The 18,097-nt window shown below is 48.7% G+C and overlaps 1 protein-coding gene and 1 long non-coding RNA gene across 3 annotated transcripts in view; one reads left to right on the top strand and one right to left on the bottom strand.

Moving 5' to 3' along the window:
- Positions 1–2,821, top strand: part of FAM167A (family with sequence similarity 167, member A) — a 49,953-nt gene extending 47,132 nt beyond the window's left edge. For both annotated transcript variants that reach the window (XM_011942822.1, XM_011942823.1), the window contains one exon: positions 2,056–2,821. In XM_011942822.1, the coding sequence (XP_011798212.1) occupies positions 2,056–2,319 (264 nt within the window). In that variant the 3' untranslated portion in view covers positions 2,320–2,821. The remainder of the gene's footprint in view (positions 1–2,055) is intronic.
- Positions 1–18,097, bottom strand: part of LOC105512388 — a 46,494-nt gene that overhangs the window by 9,023 nt on the left and 19,374 nt on the right. The gene's annotated exons all lie outside the window — the stretch shown is intronic.

Here is an 18,097-nt window from a genome sequence, read left to right as displayed (position 1 = left end):
AAAAAAAAAAAAAAAAATTGATTCCTCTTCCCCCAATATTCACTCCTTCCCCTTTAAATATTAAGGCCCACAAAATCATCTTTGAGGAAAGTTATAGACCTGCCTCCCAGGCATGCGTCCTTAATCTTGGCAAAATAAACTTTCTAAATTGTTGACACCTGTCTCAGACACTGTTGGTTTACAGTGGGTTTGGGAAACTGGGAGTGTGAAGCCAGGTGAGAAATTATTATCACATCTCTTTGTTAACAGAAAAAACTCTGTAAAAAAGAGGTCTATTCTGAGCCAATTTAAGTGACCATGGTCCAGGGAACAGTCTCATGAGGTCCTGAGAAAGCTTGCCCTAGGTGGTCCAGTTACAATTTGCTTTTACACATTTTAGAGAGACAGGAGTTACAAGCAAAGACATAAATCAATACACAGAAGGTATACATTGGTTCAGCCTAAACAGGTGGGATATCTTGAAGGTGCTTGGAGGGTGGGGGTGCTTACAGGTCTTAAGTAGATTCAAAGATATTTTTATTGGCAGTTGATTGAAAGAGTTAAGTTTTGTCTAAAGACTCAAAGTCAGTAGAAAGAAATGCTTAAGACAAAGGAGGGTTGTGGAGGCCAAGGTTCTTGTTATGTAGATGAAGCCTCCAGGTAGAAGCCTTTAGAGAAAATAGATGGTAAAAGTCTCTTTTCAGACCTTAAAATTGCCAAACTCTTATTTAATCTCTCCTAGATCTTGGAAAGGCCTAGAAAGGGAAGGCTTGATTGTATTAATGGAAATGCCCTACAGATGTAAATATCTCCCACAAGTGATGCTTTCCAGGGCCATTTCAAAATATGTCAAAGAAATATATTTTGGGGTAAAATATTTGTATTTTCTTCAGGGTTTGCTATCTGTTATGTGATGCTATACCAGAGGCAGGAATTTGGTACCTTATTGCCACAAAGAGTCTGTTTTGTCAGTCTTAGGAGCTCTGTTTCAATGTTAATGCCAATCTGCTATGCCTAAACTCCAAAAGCAAGGTGGGTATAACAAAGCCTGTCTGCACTCCATCCCTTCACGGCTGGGAGATCAGTTTTCAGGTTTCTCTGGGGTCCTCTTGATTAAGAGGGGGCTTGTTCAGTCAGTTGGGGGGGCTTAGGATTTTATTTTTTGTTTACACGTCAGTAGGAAACATCAAGTCAGTAAAAATATTAGGAACCTTCTACAAGGTCACTAAGCACTCAACCAGCTCCATACAGCATACTGCAGCTCGTCCTTGAGCAGCAGCAGAACTTAATTGTCAGTCATTTGGGTTCTGGAGTCCAGCTGTCCAGTTTCCTCAGCCCAGCTCAGCTGTGGATGAGCTTTGTGAGCGGACACAGCTAATTCCCTGGCTGTGCCTCTGCGTCCTCCTCTATAAGCTGCGGGTGATGATGGTGACGTCACTTCACAGGTTGTAGTGATGGTTAACTGTTGCATGTTAATAGACCCAAAGGGCTTAAAACTGTTTCATAATAAAATATCCAGTACCTAGGAACCCAATTTTTGTTTGGCTGTTTCAAAGCTTTACTAAGAAATATTTCAGGCTTTCTAAAACGTTTAAAGAGTAATGTAACAACATGACACCCCCCAGCGTAAGAAAACATGGCCATCACAGCCAAAGCCCCCATATACCTTTCCCAATCACAGTCCCTCCTTCCCACCTAGAGGCAACCATGCTCCTGAATTTGATGGCTGTCACCCTATGCTTTCTTTTATACTCTTACTTCATCTGAATGCAACTCTAAACAATGAGAAGGCACTGGAAGTATCCTCAAGCCAGGACTAATATGCGTGTCTTTCAGAAAGATTTAGATATAGCAACTAGACTAGCACAAAGTATTGTTTTGCAAGTCCACCCTCATTTGTCACCTTGCTTTCTGTGTCTTTTCACCTCCCTGAGCAGGGAAAGTGCTCATATTTCTAGACGGACCGATTAATGCTCTAAGACATTAGTCAGGGCATTAGTCTGCTAACCAGTCTGTGCCTGTCAGGGACTCTGGAGCCACTCTCTGCTGACCCTGCCTGCTCCCCCTCCCTTCCAGACGGAGATGCGGCTGCAGGACCAGCAGCTGGCCAGACAGCTCATGCGCCTGCGCAGCGACATCAACAAGCTGAAAATCGAGCACACCTGCCGCCTCCACAGGAGGATGCTCAACGACGCCACCTACGAGCTGGAGGAGCGGGACGAGCTGGCCGACCTCTTCTGCGACTCCCCTCTTGCCTCCTCCTTCAGCCTCTCCGCTCCACTCAAGCTTATCGGTGTGACCAAGATGAACATCAACTCTCGGAGGTTCTCTCTCTGCTGAGGAGCCCTCAGACTGGGCGGAGGGCTTGGGCTGGCGGGTGTTGGAGGAAGCTGAGGCCAAGTTACTCCAGTGGGTCTCCCAGAGGCAGGGGTCCCTGGGACTGGCGACTCAAGGGCCCCAGGACCTATTCAGTGGTGCTCTCCCAGAGGCCCTGCATGTGGGTGCCAGTGTCCCTGTGACTGGCTCTTGCTTAATTCCCAAAGAGCTCTGCAGAAGGGCCGCTCCAACCAGATGTTACATGAGACCTGGGTTCCCACCATAATCCATCCCTCCATGGTCACGTTCCTGTTTCCTGGAATCACTGGTGCTATGAACTGGGATTCCCAAAGGGAGGCTCTACCCCACAAAGCTGTCGTTCTTGCAGAAGGCTCTCCCACAAGGGCCTTGGGGAAATTAGATATGTCACATGTGCCTGTCTCACGTGCTGTTGCTGTCCTCTAAGTATTGTCTCAAATTCACCCTAAGTACGTGACTCAGCAACATTGACAGGGACCTACTAGGAAAGGAAAATCGAAAGGCATGACAAATGGGCACTTGGAGATGCAGCCCCGATGGCTGGCAGCCAGTCTCTTGTGAGCCTGAGGCCCAGGCTGCTGTGGGTCTCCCACCCTGGCACTACAAGGCTGTGTAAATTGTCAGTTCCGGCGTATGCTGGGACATGTGATGGGGGCACTAGCGTAGCTTGGGTGCAACAAGCACAGATGTCCCCATTGTCTCCCCTGGCCACATGCATCTCCAAAGAGCCTCTTCACTGCCACCCACACCCCAGGGTGACAGCCTGGGAGACCACTGGTGACTGAACCAGGCAGGTCCTGAATGCATTTTCCATAACTGAATTCTCCTGGGCGTGACCAGGGCCTCCTGATTGGATTCTGGTGGTGTCACCTTACTGCCCTCTCCGGAAAGACAATCGAGGGAGCCCAGAGGCCCATCCTGAGCCTCCTGTTAGATTCTGTGCCTGACCTAAACAACTAGTTTTAATCCGATAAGACTGTTACTGATGTGTTGTTCACTTGTTAATAACTGAGTTTTGTCCAAATAGGGCAGCCACTTGTGCAGGTCAACTACAGTGTGTAGGATTTGATTTTAAGAGTTTATCCCTCACAACAGGCTTAAGGATCAGCAAGTTAAGACCCCAGCAGGTTAGGGAGGTCAACCTGGGGTCATACCGCATGGCAGGGGTTCCTCGGCCAGACTGATCGAATCCTAAGATCAGAAGTGTTTCTGACCTTTGATGTCATCTAGTCGAGTCCTCTCATTAGTAAAGGAGCAAAGTGAAACCTGGGGGAGAAGGACTTCCCTCAGGTTGCACAGCTGTTTAGGCTGTAGAATACTGATGTGTGAAACCATTGTTGATCATGCCTAGTAGATCACATGTCAATGAACTTGAACCCCAAAGATGGTCTTGATGCTTTGCCAAACCCACACACTGCCAACCCCGCTACTCTCCACCTCAGCCCCCACCACATCTTCCAGAGTATTGCAATTCAGAACATTTGGGTCAATATGGAGCAAGGCATGGACAGTGGCCCCACAGGGCATGTGTCACTAATGACTGTCCCGTGGTCTATGCACGGCGTCTGGCTGCTCTGTCTACTGTGACTTCTTCCTGTGTAATCTCAGTGGGGCCTGTGTCCACCCACACATCATGACCCACATAGGGGAGAGGTTCCTTTTCTTTTGTGGGCTGAGAGTAGGACAATGCAAATGAAGGATCTCTAGTAGACAGAAAAGAACTTGGTCTCTTTTTTACAATTTCAAAGAGCCAGAAGTTCTATGCTACCTTCAAAGTAGGTAGAACAACACAGCCGAGATCTACTGTCTGCCGTGCTCCGTGCAATGAAGTGTGCAGGCCTGAGGACCAGGCACTGCTGTCCTTCCTCAGAGCTCGGCACAGACACTGCCAAGTCCTGAAGAGGCATTCCTTTCCTACCAGCCTCCTTCCAGATGAGCCCTTGAGGTCTTGGGCTGACCTACACACACACACACACACATCCACTCACACGACAGAGAACACACCGTAAACATCCTTGAGCCCATGCAGGAAAGCCCGTCCCATATTCTGAAAAAAATGCCAAATTAGGTTTTTCTTTCTTTTAGAGATCAGTCATTACAATAACCGAAACCACTGGGTTCAACTAAAACAGAAAGATTTAGTTGAATATAGTCAATCCAATTAAGTTGGATGCAACTGAGTGATTTAGTTGCTCGGGTAACCCAGTGTTTGCTTGCTTGCTTCATTCTCTGGGAGGAAACTTAAGATCAAGACACATGTTTGGGGATAGGTTAAATGTCCGAGCTATTTTGCTCAGCTTATCCTAAGAGAACTTTATCATGGGATGAGGAGGTGACCCCGGATGAGAAGTGGAGGGGACAGCGGTGCTTTCTAAGCATCGTCCAGTGTTGCCTGGCTTCCTTCCTTTCCACGGTGAACATAACGAACCACATTCATTCAGCTTTGTGAAGTCCCTGCTCTCCGTGGGTCTCTGAGTCAGCAGCGGCATCGGCCTAACCTCCGTCCCACCCTCCTGGCTCACCACATGTGTACAGTGCTGTTTGCAGTTGTACTCATCATCCATCCATCTCTCTGCCATCCCCAAGCCTCCCCAGGCATAAAACATGAAGTCTCCACCAACACTGCTGTGTGTGGTCATGTCTGATGCCTTCAGGGGCTCAGTAGCCATCGCAGAGGCCTGGAGGGCCTGGGCAGGCTTGACAATGCCTGACTGGGTCCAAGACCCACTCCCTGTAGCAATACCAAGTGCTATTACATCATCGATGGACAATTTATACTTTTATTTTTTATGATTATTTGTTTCTATATTGCTGTTAGAAAAAGTGAAATAAAAATACTTCAATAGAAGATACCCATATTAAAAAACAAAAAAAGGAGAGAAAAATGCTTGTCCTTTTAGTTTTTCCATGTTATAGCACACACAGGGCCAAGCATTTAACAGGAAGGAAGGAAGGAAGGAAGGAAGGAAGGAAGGAAGGAAGGAAGGAAGGAAGGAAGGATGGATGGATGGATGGATGGACGGACGGACGGACAGATGGGTGGATGGACAACAGACGGAAGGAAGGAAGGAAGGAAGGATTTTTGCAACCAGATGGAGGCATGGGATGGAAGAAAGGATTCACCCAAATCACTCTTCTTCCTTTCTTGTGTCTTCCCTTGAGGAAGCTACTTGGTGGTTATTACCATCAGGAGTTCCACAGGCAAGCTGATGTAGAGTTAAAAAATGCAGTCTTTATTCCTGAATTTGACAAAGCCAGAGCCAAAGTAAACCTACTCTCTCCTCCAGTGGCCTTTTCCAAAGGTGATCATATTGTCTGAAATTTTTTCAGCCACTTAAAGCACCTCTTAAACCTCAAAATCGAGCATGCATGAAAATCACCTGGGCTGCTGTCACAAATGCATATGCCCAGGAGAAGTACTGGGTTCCAGCCCCAGGGATTCTGGCTGTGTCACTCCAGGCTTCACAAACGCCCCAGGTGATGGACACAGGTGGTCCAGAGACACTTTGAGAAACCTTTGAAAGACAAAGCAGGCAAGGGAAGGCCTGAGTGATTTAGTTGCTCAGGTAACCCAGTGTTTGCTTGCTTGCTTCATTCTCTGGGAGGAAACTTAAGATCAAGACACATGTTTGGGGATAGGTTAAATGTCCGAGCTATTTTGCTCAGCTTATCCTAAGAGAACTTTATCATGGGATGAGGAGGTGACCCCGGATGAGAAGTGGAGGGGACAGCGGTGTTTTCTAAGCATCGTCCAGTGTTGCCTGGCTTCCTTCCTTTCCACGGTGAACATAACGAACCACATTCATTCAGCTTTGTGAAGTCCCTGCTCTCCGTGGCACCGATTAGTGCCACTGTTTTTCATTGATCTCATCTCTGTGTTCTCAGCAAAGGCCTATGTCAGAGGGTCAAAGCAGGTGTCACTAATCCCGTTTTGTAGAAGGAACAACTGAACAACAATTGCAGATCTCTGTCTATCCCTTGAGATGATATCCCCTGCCTACACCAAGAGAGTGCCTGTGACGTCTCTTTCCACACACAGCACACAGTATAAGCTGCTGGGGGGAGCATGGGGTGTGAGGTGGGTGAGGAGTGGGTACTTGGGAATCTGCCATCCACCCTGACCATGTGGTTCAAAGGGCATTCAAGAAGCCAGGGCCTTTCCACCCTGCCAGTGGGACCACACACGCACTTTTGCAGCCCAGAGGGAAGAGAATGTGACATCCACACAAATTCAGCCATTATTAGTGCCACGGAGAAGAAAAAATGTGAGACCGCGCCCCGTGTGGCGGGGGGTGCTTTTCCCAGATGGTCAAAGCTTCCTGGAGAAGAGCTATTCCGGCAGCAGTGGCAATTGTGCAGAGGTCAGGAAAAACAGTCCTCCAGGAAGGAAAAGATAGTCCCAGACCCCGAGGTCTGCAGAGGGAGGCCAGCGCTGCAGGCGGCTGCAAAGGCTGGCGGGGGCTCTCCAGCCTGGTAGGGCAGAGTCAGGAGCTGGGGTTGTATTTGAGTGGTGTAGGAAGTTTTCTGGGGTTTTTGAATGACATGTGATCTGATTTAAACTTTCATAAGATCGAAGTAGAAAGTACTTACTGCTGTGTAGAGAGTAAGTGGGGAGGAGGGGCAGAAGTGGAGCCCAGGGGGCATTTAGGGGCACGGGCAGTGGACGTGAGCATGATCTAGATGGGGCAGCAGCTGTGGAGGGGGTGAGGAGTGGTCCGATGGGTATTTGCTTAGGGACATCTTTGGGGACATACTTTGGGGACAATTAAGATGTGGAGCGTGAAGGAAGGAAATGGAGGAACTAGGGATGACCCTCCGGTCGGCAGCTGGATGAAGAGGGGGTGCCATTCACTCAGAATGAATGGGGGCGGAGGGATGGCAGCAGTGATGCTGGTTCATGGTATATTTAAATGTCGATTTAATACAAGTGGGGAGTGAGTTGGACACAGGGCCTGGAGTTCAGGGAAAGGGCCCATGTTGGAGACATACATTTGGGAGTCTGGATTCAGATGTTAGATAATATTAAAAGTATTGTACTGGCCAGGCATGGTGGCTCACGCCTGTAATCCCAGCACTTTGGGAGGCCTAGGTGGGCAGATCACGAGGTCAGGAGATCGAGACCATCCTGGTTAACATGGTGAAACCCCATCTCTACTAAAAATACAAAAATTAGCCAGGCATGGTGGCAGACACCTGTAGTCCCAGCTACTTGGGTGGCTGAGGCAGGAGAATCACTTGAACCTGGGAGGCAGAGGTTGCAGTGAGCCGAGATCGCACCGCTGCACTCCAGCCTGGGCAACAGAGCGAGACTGTCCAAAAAAAAAAAAGGAAAAAAAAGAAGGAAAAAAGAAAAAGGAAAGGAGTGTAGGAGAGAAGGCTGCACTCAGCAGCCTCGGGACTCCAGCGTGTGTTTATTCATTTATTTACTTTCACTGGATACTGACAAATTCTAATTGTATATATTTACGGGGTACAAAGTGTTGCTATATGTACAATGTGGAATGATTGAAACAAGCTAACATAGCCATCACCTCAAATGCTCATTATTTATTCCTCCTGCCTAACTGAAACCCTGAACCCTTGCACCAGCACATCCCCACGCCCTGCTCTCAGCCTCGAGTTCCCCCATTCTGCTCCCTGCCTCTTTGAGTCAGCTTGCTTTCATGGAAGTGTGAACATGCAGCCTGGGTACCCCGACATTTAAAGATCTGACAGAGAAAGAGGCATGGTCAGAGGATACTTAGGAAAAAAAGGTAGCTGTAGTCCCAGCTACTCGGGGGCTAAGGTGGGCCCTGAGCCTAGAAGGTTAAGGCTGCAGTGAGCTGAGATCGCTCCACCACACTCCAGCCTGGGCAACAGAAGGAGACCTTGTCTCAAAAAAACAGAAAGAAAACTAAAAACAAAACAAAACAAAAAATCCAGCTAGTAAGGTAGAAGGAAAAGCAGGGCATCTGAGAGCCTATAGGAAGAAACTGTTTCAATAAGAGAGTCGTCTAAACCAATGCTGCTAAGACATCAAGGAAGAGGAGGACAGAGAGGTGGACACTGGCTTCAGCAAGAGGGAGCCCCCCCCCCCAACCTGCCTCCCCCGTGATGGCAGTGATGGTGGAGACCACCATCTCAGCACAGTGGTAAGGCCAGGGTTGAGGAGGAGGCAGGAAGTGAGGATGTGGAGGCTGGAAATAAGGACCACCCTGCTGCACCAATGTGCCATAAAGGGAGTAGAGACAAGGAGTTGGACAAGGACATAGATAAGGTCCAGAGAGTGGCTTGGGGTTTTCTCAGAACAACGTATAATGAAGGTGTTGGCATCTGAGATAGGTCAGTGCCTGTGGAGAGGGAGACGATGTGCACAAGGAAGGGGACAGCCACAGCAGTACAGCTCTGGAGGAGGGGAGAGAGCCCCCGGCAAGTGCGAGTGAAGACCAGGCTCCGAGGACAGGACTGGGCACTTCCTCCTTGGGGCAAGAAGGCAGGGTGTAGCTAAAGGGGTGCCCGTCACTGATACTGTCAGGGGCGTTGGAACCAGGATGACTCTGGCTCGAACAGGGCCTGGGGGAAATGAGGCTGAGACCTGCTGAGCTGCATCCCCAGGAGGTTAGGCGTTTTTAGTCACAGGATGAGATCGGAGGTCGGCACAAGATACAGGTCATAAAGCCCCCGCAGATAAAACAGGATGTGGTGAAGAAGCCAGCCAAGACCCACCAAAACCAAGATGGCAACGAAAGTGACCTCTGGTCGCCCTCACTGCTCATGCTATGCTAATTATAATGCATTCGCTACTAAAAGACACTCCTACCAGCCCCACGACAGTTTACAAATGCCATGGCAAAGGCCAGAAGTTACCCTACATGGTGTATAACAGGCAGGAACCCTCTGCTCCGTTCCAGGATTTCCCCACCCCTTTCCCAGAAAACCCATGAATAATCTCTCCCTTGTTTAGCATATGATCAAGAAATGACTATAAATGTGTCCAGCCAAGCAGACCCCACCTGTGGAGCAGCCATTCTTTTGTTTCTTTACTTTCTTCATAAATGTGCTTTCACTTTACTCTGTGAATTCACCCCAGATTCTTTCTTGTGCAAGATCCAAGAACCCTCCCTTGGGGTCTGGATCAGGACCCCTTTTCAATAACAACATCAGTGGCATAGAGGAAGGGAGCCCATGAGGTCGCTCCGATTTGTCTGTGAAATAGGGAAGTGAGTCAGAGAGGGTGGGATATCGGAGGTCTGCAAAGACATTTTTGAAATGACTACCTGAGAATGGTTGAGTTAATTAGGAAAGGGAAGATGGACCGTCTGGTCTGGTGGCGGGGTTGCCCACTTGAGGTTGTGGTCATAAATGTGGGGTGTGTCCAGCAAGCCTGGTGGAGTGATTTATTTTTTCAGCAATATTTAGAAGTTCCAATACAGACGTGGAGTGATTTTTTCAGCAATATTTAGAAGTTCCAATACAGATGTTCCAATATAGAAGTTCCAATACAGAGACCAGGCAGGCAGTGGGAGATAGGATTTGCCAAGCAGGTGGCAGAGGATGGAAACAGCAAAAGTGAATTTTTTTTGCAAAGGAGCAGTCTTAGTGTTGGACTGAGTCAGGAGGAAAGAGGGACAAGAGGACACGGGCCAGGAGAGGCAACAGAGCTGGAGGCAGGTGCATGGCCAGCCGTCTCCACACAACCTGGGGTTGCTAGGGTAAGTCCAGGAGAGATCGAGACTGAACAGGTGGTGACCAGAGTATGGGGAGAGTGGGAGCGACAGTTCAGATGTGGTGCGGCTTCTCCATTCAGAGACTCGGCCTGCTGCCACATTAGCTGCTGGCACCCCGCGGAGAGTGGCCGGGTGCCCTGCCCCATGGCTGGTGGTATCAGTCAAACTGTGGCTTCCTTGGCCTCTCAGAGATGTCGTCTCTCATGTTTGGAAAGGGGGTAAACTCTGTTTACACGCACCCCTTTGACTTCTCAACAAGACCAGAAGCACTTCCCGCTAGCTCCATGTCAAAGCCTGAAGTCTGTGGCCTGGACGACTTGGGGAAGGAGTTGGGCGGGCAGTAGAGGAAGAAGTTGGCAGTGACCAGAGCAGACAGGCCTGTTGTAACCAGGCCCTATCTGATGGGAGCTGCTCAGCAGATTGAAGGTTTCAGACAGGGCTGTTTTTAAGTACCCTGTTCATAGGCTCAAAGCAAACAGCAGTGGAGACAGCTAGGCGGTCTCCAAAAGAAATTGATTCAGGAAGAGAAACTTCAGATGTGTTGGAACATTTATCATTTCTTTGAGGATAAATGCTTGAGATGATGGATATGCTAATTACCCTAATTTGATCACTAGACATGGAATGTACAGAAACATCACTATGTACCCCATAAATATGTACAATTATACATTTTTTTTTTAATTAAAAGGGAAAAAAGGTGTGTGAACCAGGCATGGTGGCTCATGTTTGTAATCCCAGAACTTTGGGAGGCTGACATTGAAGGACTGCTTGAGCCCAGGAGTTCAAGACCAGCCTGGGTAACACAGAGAGACCTCATCTTTTTTTTTTTTTTTGAAACAGTGTCTCGCTCTGTTGCCCAGGCTGGAGTGCAGTGGTAGGATCTCAGCTCACTGCAACCTCTGCCTCCTGGGTTCAAGCAATCCTTCTGCCTCAGCCTCCTGAGTAGCTGGGACTACAGGTGTGCACTGCCACACCTGCCTAATTTTTGTATTTTTGTAGGGATGGAGTTTCACCATGTTGGCCATGTTGGTCTCATACTCTTGACTTCAAGTGATCGGCCCACCTCGGCCTCCCAAAGTGCTGGGATTACAGGAATGAGCCACCACACCCCGCCCTTGTCTATTTTTTATTTTTTAATCAGAAAAAATAAAGGCGTTTGCAGGCTGTAGGAATCTGTCATCCACCACTCACTGCAAGGAGATAAATCGACGCTGAACATTCCCGCCTGCAGGATGGTTACCAGGAACGAATCTGGTGAGGCTCGGTGCAGCTTTGCAGGACAGCAGGGTATTTCCTGAACCATTTGTTAAACAGAGAGCCCTACACTGCTCATTCTCTTACCCCCTTCTCCATGCAAAGACTACTGAAGCGAAGAAAGGGGCATTTGCTAAAGAACAGCCAGAGTCCCAAGGGAAACCTGAGTTAGAGATGACAAGCCACGCTCCTTATCTCTCTCCCAGAGACTCACCCACCCAGGTGGGCCCGGCCTAGGCCTGGAGGGAGGGCTCTCAGGGAGCTCACCTCTGTACCACCACCCACTGCACTCTGGACCTCATCCGGGAGGGGCGCCTGAGTCTGGAGCAGGGCAAATGTGTCTCCAACCTGTTGCCTCTGTACCAGTCTGGGTTTGGTCAAGAAAGTGGAAGCCCCCTCGGTCTTCCACGAAGGAAAGGACCTGATTCAGGAACTAGGAGTTCACAGAACCCTTAGAAGGGCAGGGACAAGCAGTGTCCGGGAAGACGCTGCGAGAAGAGGTGACTCACAGAGCTCATCCCCAAAGCTGCCCGGATTTCAGCCAGCTCAGCAGGGCGCCTTTTTTGTATCGCTGCAGTTGGAAGAGCTTTGGAAAGCCTGTGATTCTCAAGAGGACTGTCCACACCTCTGCCTGCTGCCACCACTGGCAATAAAGCTTCACTTGCTATTGTGCACTGAATTATGTCCCCCAAAAATTCACATGTTGAAATCCTGACCTCCAGCATCTCAGAATGGGACTACATAAGAGGTAGCTTGAGTAAAATGAGGTCATATGGGTGGGTCATAATCCAATCTGACTGGCGTCTGCATAAGGAGATTAACGCACAGACACGCACAGAGGGACGGCCACGTGGAGATACAGGGAGAAGACGCCACCTCCAAGCTGAGGAGAGAGGCCTGAGAAGGAACCAACCCTGCCAGCACCTTGATCTTGGACCTCCAGCCTCCAGGACTGTGAGGAAATAAATGTCTGTCATTTAAGCCACCCAGTCTATGGTATTTTGTTATGGCAGTCACAGCCAACGGGGATATTTGCTTTTCCTCTTTGTCCCCTCTTCCTCTCCTCCCTCCCTAACCCCCAGCTTTTAAAGCCCCCACCTGGGAGTGACTCATGTCATTTCTGCTCACATTTCCTTGGTCTAAACAAGTCCGATGGCCAAACCTGACCTCCAGAGGGTAGAGAAGTACCAGCTTAGCCCGGGCCCCCAGGCAGAGGAGAACTGGACTATTTCCAGATGGGATCTTAGTGACTGCCTGTCATTCTTCCTCACCCCATCCAGAGCGGACCTGCAAAACCCCATCAGCCTATAGCCCTAAGGACACCCTGACCAGTGGACTCTGACTGGCAGTGTAGACACAGGGCAGTACCAAGATGACGCAGGACGGAGGGAAAGGAAAAGAAGAGCCTGGTTCCTGCCTATAATCCCAGCAACTTGGGAGGCCGAGGTGAGAGGATCACCTGAGCCCAGGAGTTCGAGACCAGCCTGGGCAACATGGTGAAACCCTATCTCTATAAAAAGTAGAAAAATTAGCCGTACACGTGCCTGTAGTCCCAGCTACTGAGGAGGCTGAGATGAGAGGATTACCTGTACCTGGGGAGGTCAAGGCTGCAGTGAGCCACAATCACGCCACTGCACTCCAGCCTGGGCAACAGAATGAGACCCTGTCACACACCCGCACAAAGACGAGAACTTCTATTAATGTTTTAAACCTCTTTCTGCTTTCAGTGTGCTCTAAATATGTGTAATATACTGGTACAGACGTGTTGTATAATGAATAAATCTGTTGGGGAATGCACAAACCTTTTCACAGATGGAGGGCAAGCCAGACAAGGGTGAGGCCTGCCCTTTGCCTGCACCATGTTGGATTCACCCTGCATCCAAACCTCAGGCTGTGCCAACAGGACAAGGGATGATGCTTCCTCCGGCGAGGTGGCACGGGCACAGCCTCTGCCCAATGTCCTGCTGCCCCTGTGTGGCCACAGACGGTGTCTGCACACACCTGAGTTGCTGGGTAAAAAGCACCATGTTTCTGCCAATCTGCTCTGGGCTCTGTTCCCCTTGACAGACCTGTCACAGGACAAACCCCCAAACCGGGGTTCAGCCTGGGAGGCCACATGGGTTCTTGGCTTTAAACAGGAAGAAATTCAAGAGTGAGCTGACAGAGTCAAGTGAAAGCAAGTTTATTAGGAAAGCAAAGAAATAAGAGTGGCTACTCCACAGACAGAGCAGCCCCGGGACTGCTGGTTGGCTATTTTTATGGTTCTTTCTTGATCATATGCTAAAGAAGGAGTGGATTATTCATGAGTTTTTGAGGAAAGGGGCAGGGAATTCCCAGAACTGAGGGTTCCTCCCCCTTTCAGGCCATATAGGGTAGCTTCCAGGCATTGCCACAGCATTTGTAAACTGTCATGGCGCTGGTGGGAGTGTCCCTTTAGCAGCTAATGCATTATAATTAGCGTATAATGAGCAGTGAGGACAACCAAAGGTTGCTTTTGTTCCCATCTTGGTTTTGCTGGGTTTTGATCGGCTTCTTGACCACATCTCATTTTATCAGCAGGGTCTTTGTGATCTGTACCCTGCAAAAATCAGCCCTGCCCAACTCCTGTCTCAAACCCACAATGAAACCCATGTCAGAAGCACCAGGGGTAGAAAACAGAAGGTGGGGAGAGAGAGAGAGAGGGAGGAAGAGAGGAGGGGAAAGAGAGAGGGCGGAAGAGAGAAGGGAGAGAAAGAAATGGGGAGAAGGCCAAGAAAGAGGGAAGGTGCAAGAAACAGTGAAACGCAGGAGGTTATTTTTAAGATGGGATATGGGCACCATATCCAAGCACATGAACCAGCCTTCTTTCCCTCACTGCCCCCCCTCTCCCCTTTCCAGAATGTTCTGGTCAAGTCTAAGAACAGGGCCTAGAAATCATAGCTTCTGAGTTTGAGACTCAGGGGCAGGAGCAGATGCAAGACCCAGCAGCCCTGTAAGAGCCCCCATTCCCTGACACACCACTCCGCCAGCCAGAGCAACCTGCCATCACCCATTGTCCATGTGAACCCAGAGCTAGCTTCAGCCAGGCAGGTCACTGCAGTCCCCTCTCATCTCTGGGCAGGCCTATGGCAGGTCACCTCCACACAGCGCAGCCCTTCAGGGGGCCCAAAGCAGGAAGGCAGGAGGCCCCAATGCCCACTTTCTTCAGGGGACCAAAGGACAGCAGGGTCACCTCCTGGATCCGGGCTCCCATCCAGCCACCCTGCTCTGCAAAGCTGCCTGTGTGCTCTCGCGCTCGCTCTCTCTGTCTCTCTCTGTCTCTCTCTCTCTCAGAAAAGACACAGCTGATGGAACCATCATGAAAATGTTGCAGGGCACCCTGAGAGGCAGAACTTGATTTCTTTTAAGCAAGATAATTTCTGTTTAAAAGACTCCAGCCACTTCTATTTCTAGCAGACGAGACAGTCTCCCTGAAACACCGACATGGCCTCTTTCAATGAGTGAGAGGAAAGGCAAGTCAGGACTCTTCTTCTGCGGGAGCCAGACCCACCACTCCCCACTGAGATTGCTGGGGAGGGGTGAACAAGTGATTGTGTTGGGGCCAAGAAGCCTTCCAGAAGAAAGGGCTCCTGGCTTCTTCCCAGATGAACGCTACTGAAGCATCTCTAACTGCCAGAATGCTGTGATCCCCGACGGGCCAGACTGTGGGACATGGGTGAGCCCCGTCACAGGGGCCATGACACTGGGAACCCAGGCCATGGAGGGGTGACATCCTCCACTTTAAGGGGCAGAGCAGACCTGTGAGGGGCAGCCCCAGGGACAAGCGAGTCTCGGTGGAAAAAGGGAGAGGAGAAAGACTTGTCGTGATGAAATGGGGCTCAGAATTATATCGCATAAAATATTAATAAAGGCATGACCTTCGATCGTCCCCGAGCTGGTGGGACACATGACTTAGAGCGGTACCTGCTGTCAGAGCCAGAGGGCTTTAGCAATCAGGGGGGCCTTTCCTATGACAAGAAGCAGGTCCAGGCGCTGGAGTGGCCGGAACTCTTCATTCGCTCTTCCCTGCAGCGCCTCCTCCATCTTCTCCTTGCCAGAGCCGCAGTGGAGGAGGTCTGAGAACACAAATCTGTGCTGGTCTTGCCCTTCTGCCTCTTAAACAAACGTTTTTTTCACTTGTATCCCGCAGACCCATTGTGTTCAGGAAATCCTAAAGCGCCCCCTGCCGGAGACACAGAGATCGCCTTAGCGGTGCGTTCTGAGAAACAGTTTGAAAAGCGCCGGTGATAGTTGCTTGTGTTCTTGGCATTTGCAATTGCTGTCACTTGCCATGTTTGCTGAAAAATTAAAAGTTCAAACGCTGTCTTCCGCTGCTCAAACCCAAAACCGATGGTTGGAGTACACTGCACAATTCAATTAAATTCTACAAATACTTTTTAGCATCTTGTGCATGCCAAGCCTGGTGTCTGCTCTGGGAAACACAATGACTAGATGCTGAAAACGCATAGAATGCTTTGGTTTTGCTCATGACGTCTAAGCTGAAATTCATGTTTTATCTCGCTCTGGAACCCAGTGTTTTGTTGTTGTTGTTGTTGTTGTTGTTGTTGTTTTACAGAGTCTCACTCTGTTGCCCAGGCTGGAGTGCAGTGGCGCGATCTCGGCTCACTGCAACCTCCGCCTCCCAGGTTCAAGCCATTCTCCTGCCTCAGCCTCCCGAGTAGCTGGGATTACAGGCACCCGCCACAACGCCTGGCTGATTTTTTTGTATTTTCAGTAGAGATGGGGTTTCATCAGGTTGGCCAGGCTTGTCTTGAACTCCTGACCTCAGGTGATTCACCTGCCTCAGCCTCCCAAAGTGCTGGGATTACAGGCGTGAGCCACTGTGCCTGGCCTGGAACCCAATTCTTAATAAAGAAAATAGATGGCCATTATTAACCTATTACATTTCTCAATCTGTTACTTTAAGGCTTTCCTTCTAATTTTGAAAAGCTACAGTTGCTCAATAATGTAGCCATTTTCCCCATTACAACTGAAAAGGAAGAAATCCCTACATCTTTCTATCGCTTGCTTTCATATATTAAATCCCCCCCTCCCCCGACTTCAGATTTCACCCTCTTGGCTTCACCCCTTTCAAAGCTCTGGCTTTGGTATCTTTATCAGCTTGCAACTAAAAGCTTGGCTGTCTCTTCAAGGGGGCAACTGTCTGGGACCATTACCAAATGTTCCGGTTTGCCTCTTCAGCCTTCCTGGTGCCCGTCTCTGTTGCTGCCTTTCTTCCCATGAATCAGAAGCAAAAAGATTACATTCACAAAAGGCCATCTGTTCTTATATTATAAATTTCCCAGTAACAAATTTTCCCCAGTTAGATGTGTCTCAGTTCATCTTGTTATGGTCTTGCTTGCTTTTTATTTTTAGCTTTAGGAGAAGATGCCTTTCTGGTTTGCTCGCCTGTCTCCAGATAGCTACCTTCTGTGCAAACAACCGGTATTTCTGCACCTTAATTATCCCTGGAAACATGCCAAGACATAAATTACCCTGCAAGCAAGGTTCCCGTGACAGATTCCTAACAGAGTTTGGATCCCTTTGACACGAAATACTTTTTAAAAAGGATTTCTTAGCTTACTATTAACTCAGGTTCAAGAAATAATGCAACCTACGTCAGTATTTTTTTCAAAACCTGAATGGACAAATGATTGGAACCCAAGAATATACAACAAAAGCCATCTAAGCAATGTCCACAACCTCAGGAGTTGGATGTGTGACGCTCTTTCTGGACCAGTCCAAATGCCAATTTGAAATTAGTTACCAAACTTTAAATTGCTAAGTGTAAACATATCACCTGGGGAGTTTTAAACATTTATCCATGCCAGAGTCCGATTCCAGAGCAATTCAGTGAGAGCCCCTGGGCAGGGCGTTTCAGGCATCCATTGACCAGTCTTCTCTATCTCTCTCTCCCTCTACCTATCTCTATTTTAATTTTGTCTCCACCTCTTTGAACAGGTGGTTCTCTTTTCCCATGTATATCCTGACTCCACAATTAGACTGTAAGTTTCCTCTATAGAGTCTCGATACCAATCCCAGCGTCCAGAATAGGCAGACCCCTTAATAAATGTGAGGATGATGAGTAGTCTCAGAATGATTTCAGAAGTCTTATCCACCTCAAATGTATATTAAAAAGTGGCTCTTTTGGTCCTTGGGGTTGAATAGCACTGTTGCTTGGTTACAATTGAGCTCAGCCAGAACTGGACATTCTAAAGCTGGATGGTGATGTCCCATTACCTGCACGACTGGCCCCCTCTGCTGGCACTTTTTCTGATTGTCCATAGAAAAAGAAAGTCACAAGCAAAGCAAGACTTGGCCCTTCAAGGTGTGGCCAGCGTCAATGTGTCCTCGGTAGGAAGACATCACACCTGGGTCTTAGGGGAAAAAATTAGGCTTTGAAACATCAGCTGCAAGATGAAAAGAAAAGTCATGGTCTTACTGAATCCTTGAGAGGGGCCAGAGACATAAGAAGTACACTGAGTGTGCCCTGTGAAGGTCTTCCTTTCTCTACACCTCTCTATTTGAAAAATCCCCAAATAATTGGAAACAAAACAGTATACCACCAAATAGAAAAGGTTCAACAGGGAGATCCAATTAAAAAAAGGAAGCTGGAAAATAATGTAAATCAATTGAAAAATGGTTACGAGGGTGGAGCAAGATGGCCGAATAGGAACAGCTCCAGTCTCCAACTCCCAGCGCGAAGGACACAGAAGACCGGTGATTTCTGCATTTTGAACTGAGGTACTGGGGTCATCTCACTAGTGAGTGCCGGACAATCG

Source organism: Colobus angolensis, unplaced genomic scaffold, assembly GCF_000951035.1.
Source record: "Colobus angolensis palliatus isolate OR3802 unplaced genomic scaffold, Cang.pa_1.0 Scaffold210, whole genome shotgun sequence".
Classification (NCBI taxonomy): domain Eukaryota; kingdom Metazoa; phylum Chordata; class Mammalia; order Primates; family Cercopithecidae; genus Colobus; species Colobus angolensis.
This window is presented reverse-complemented; position numbering and strand designations above follow the sequence as displayed.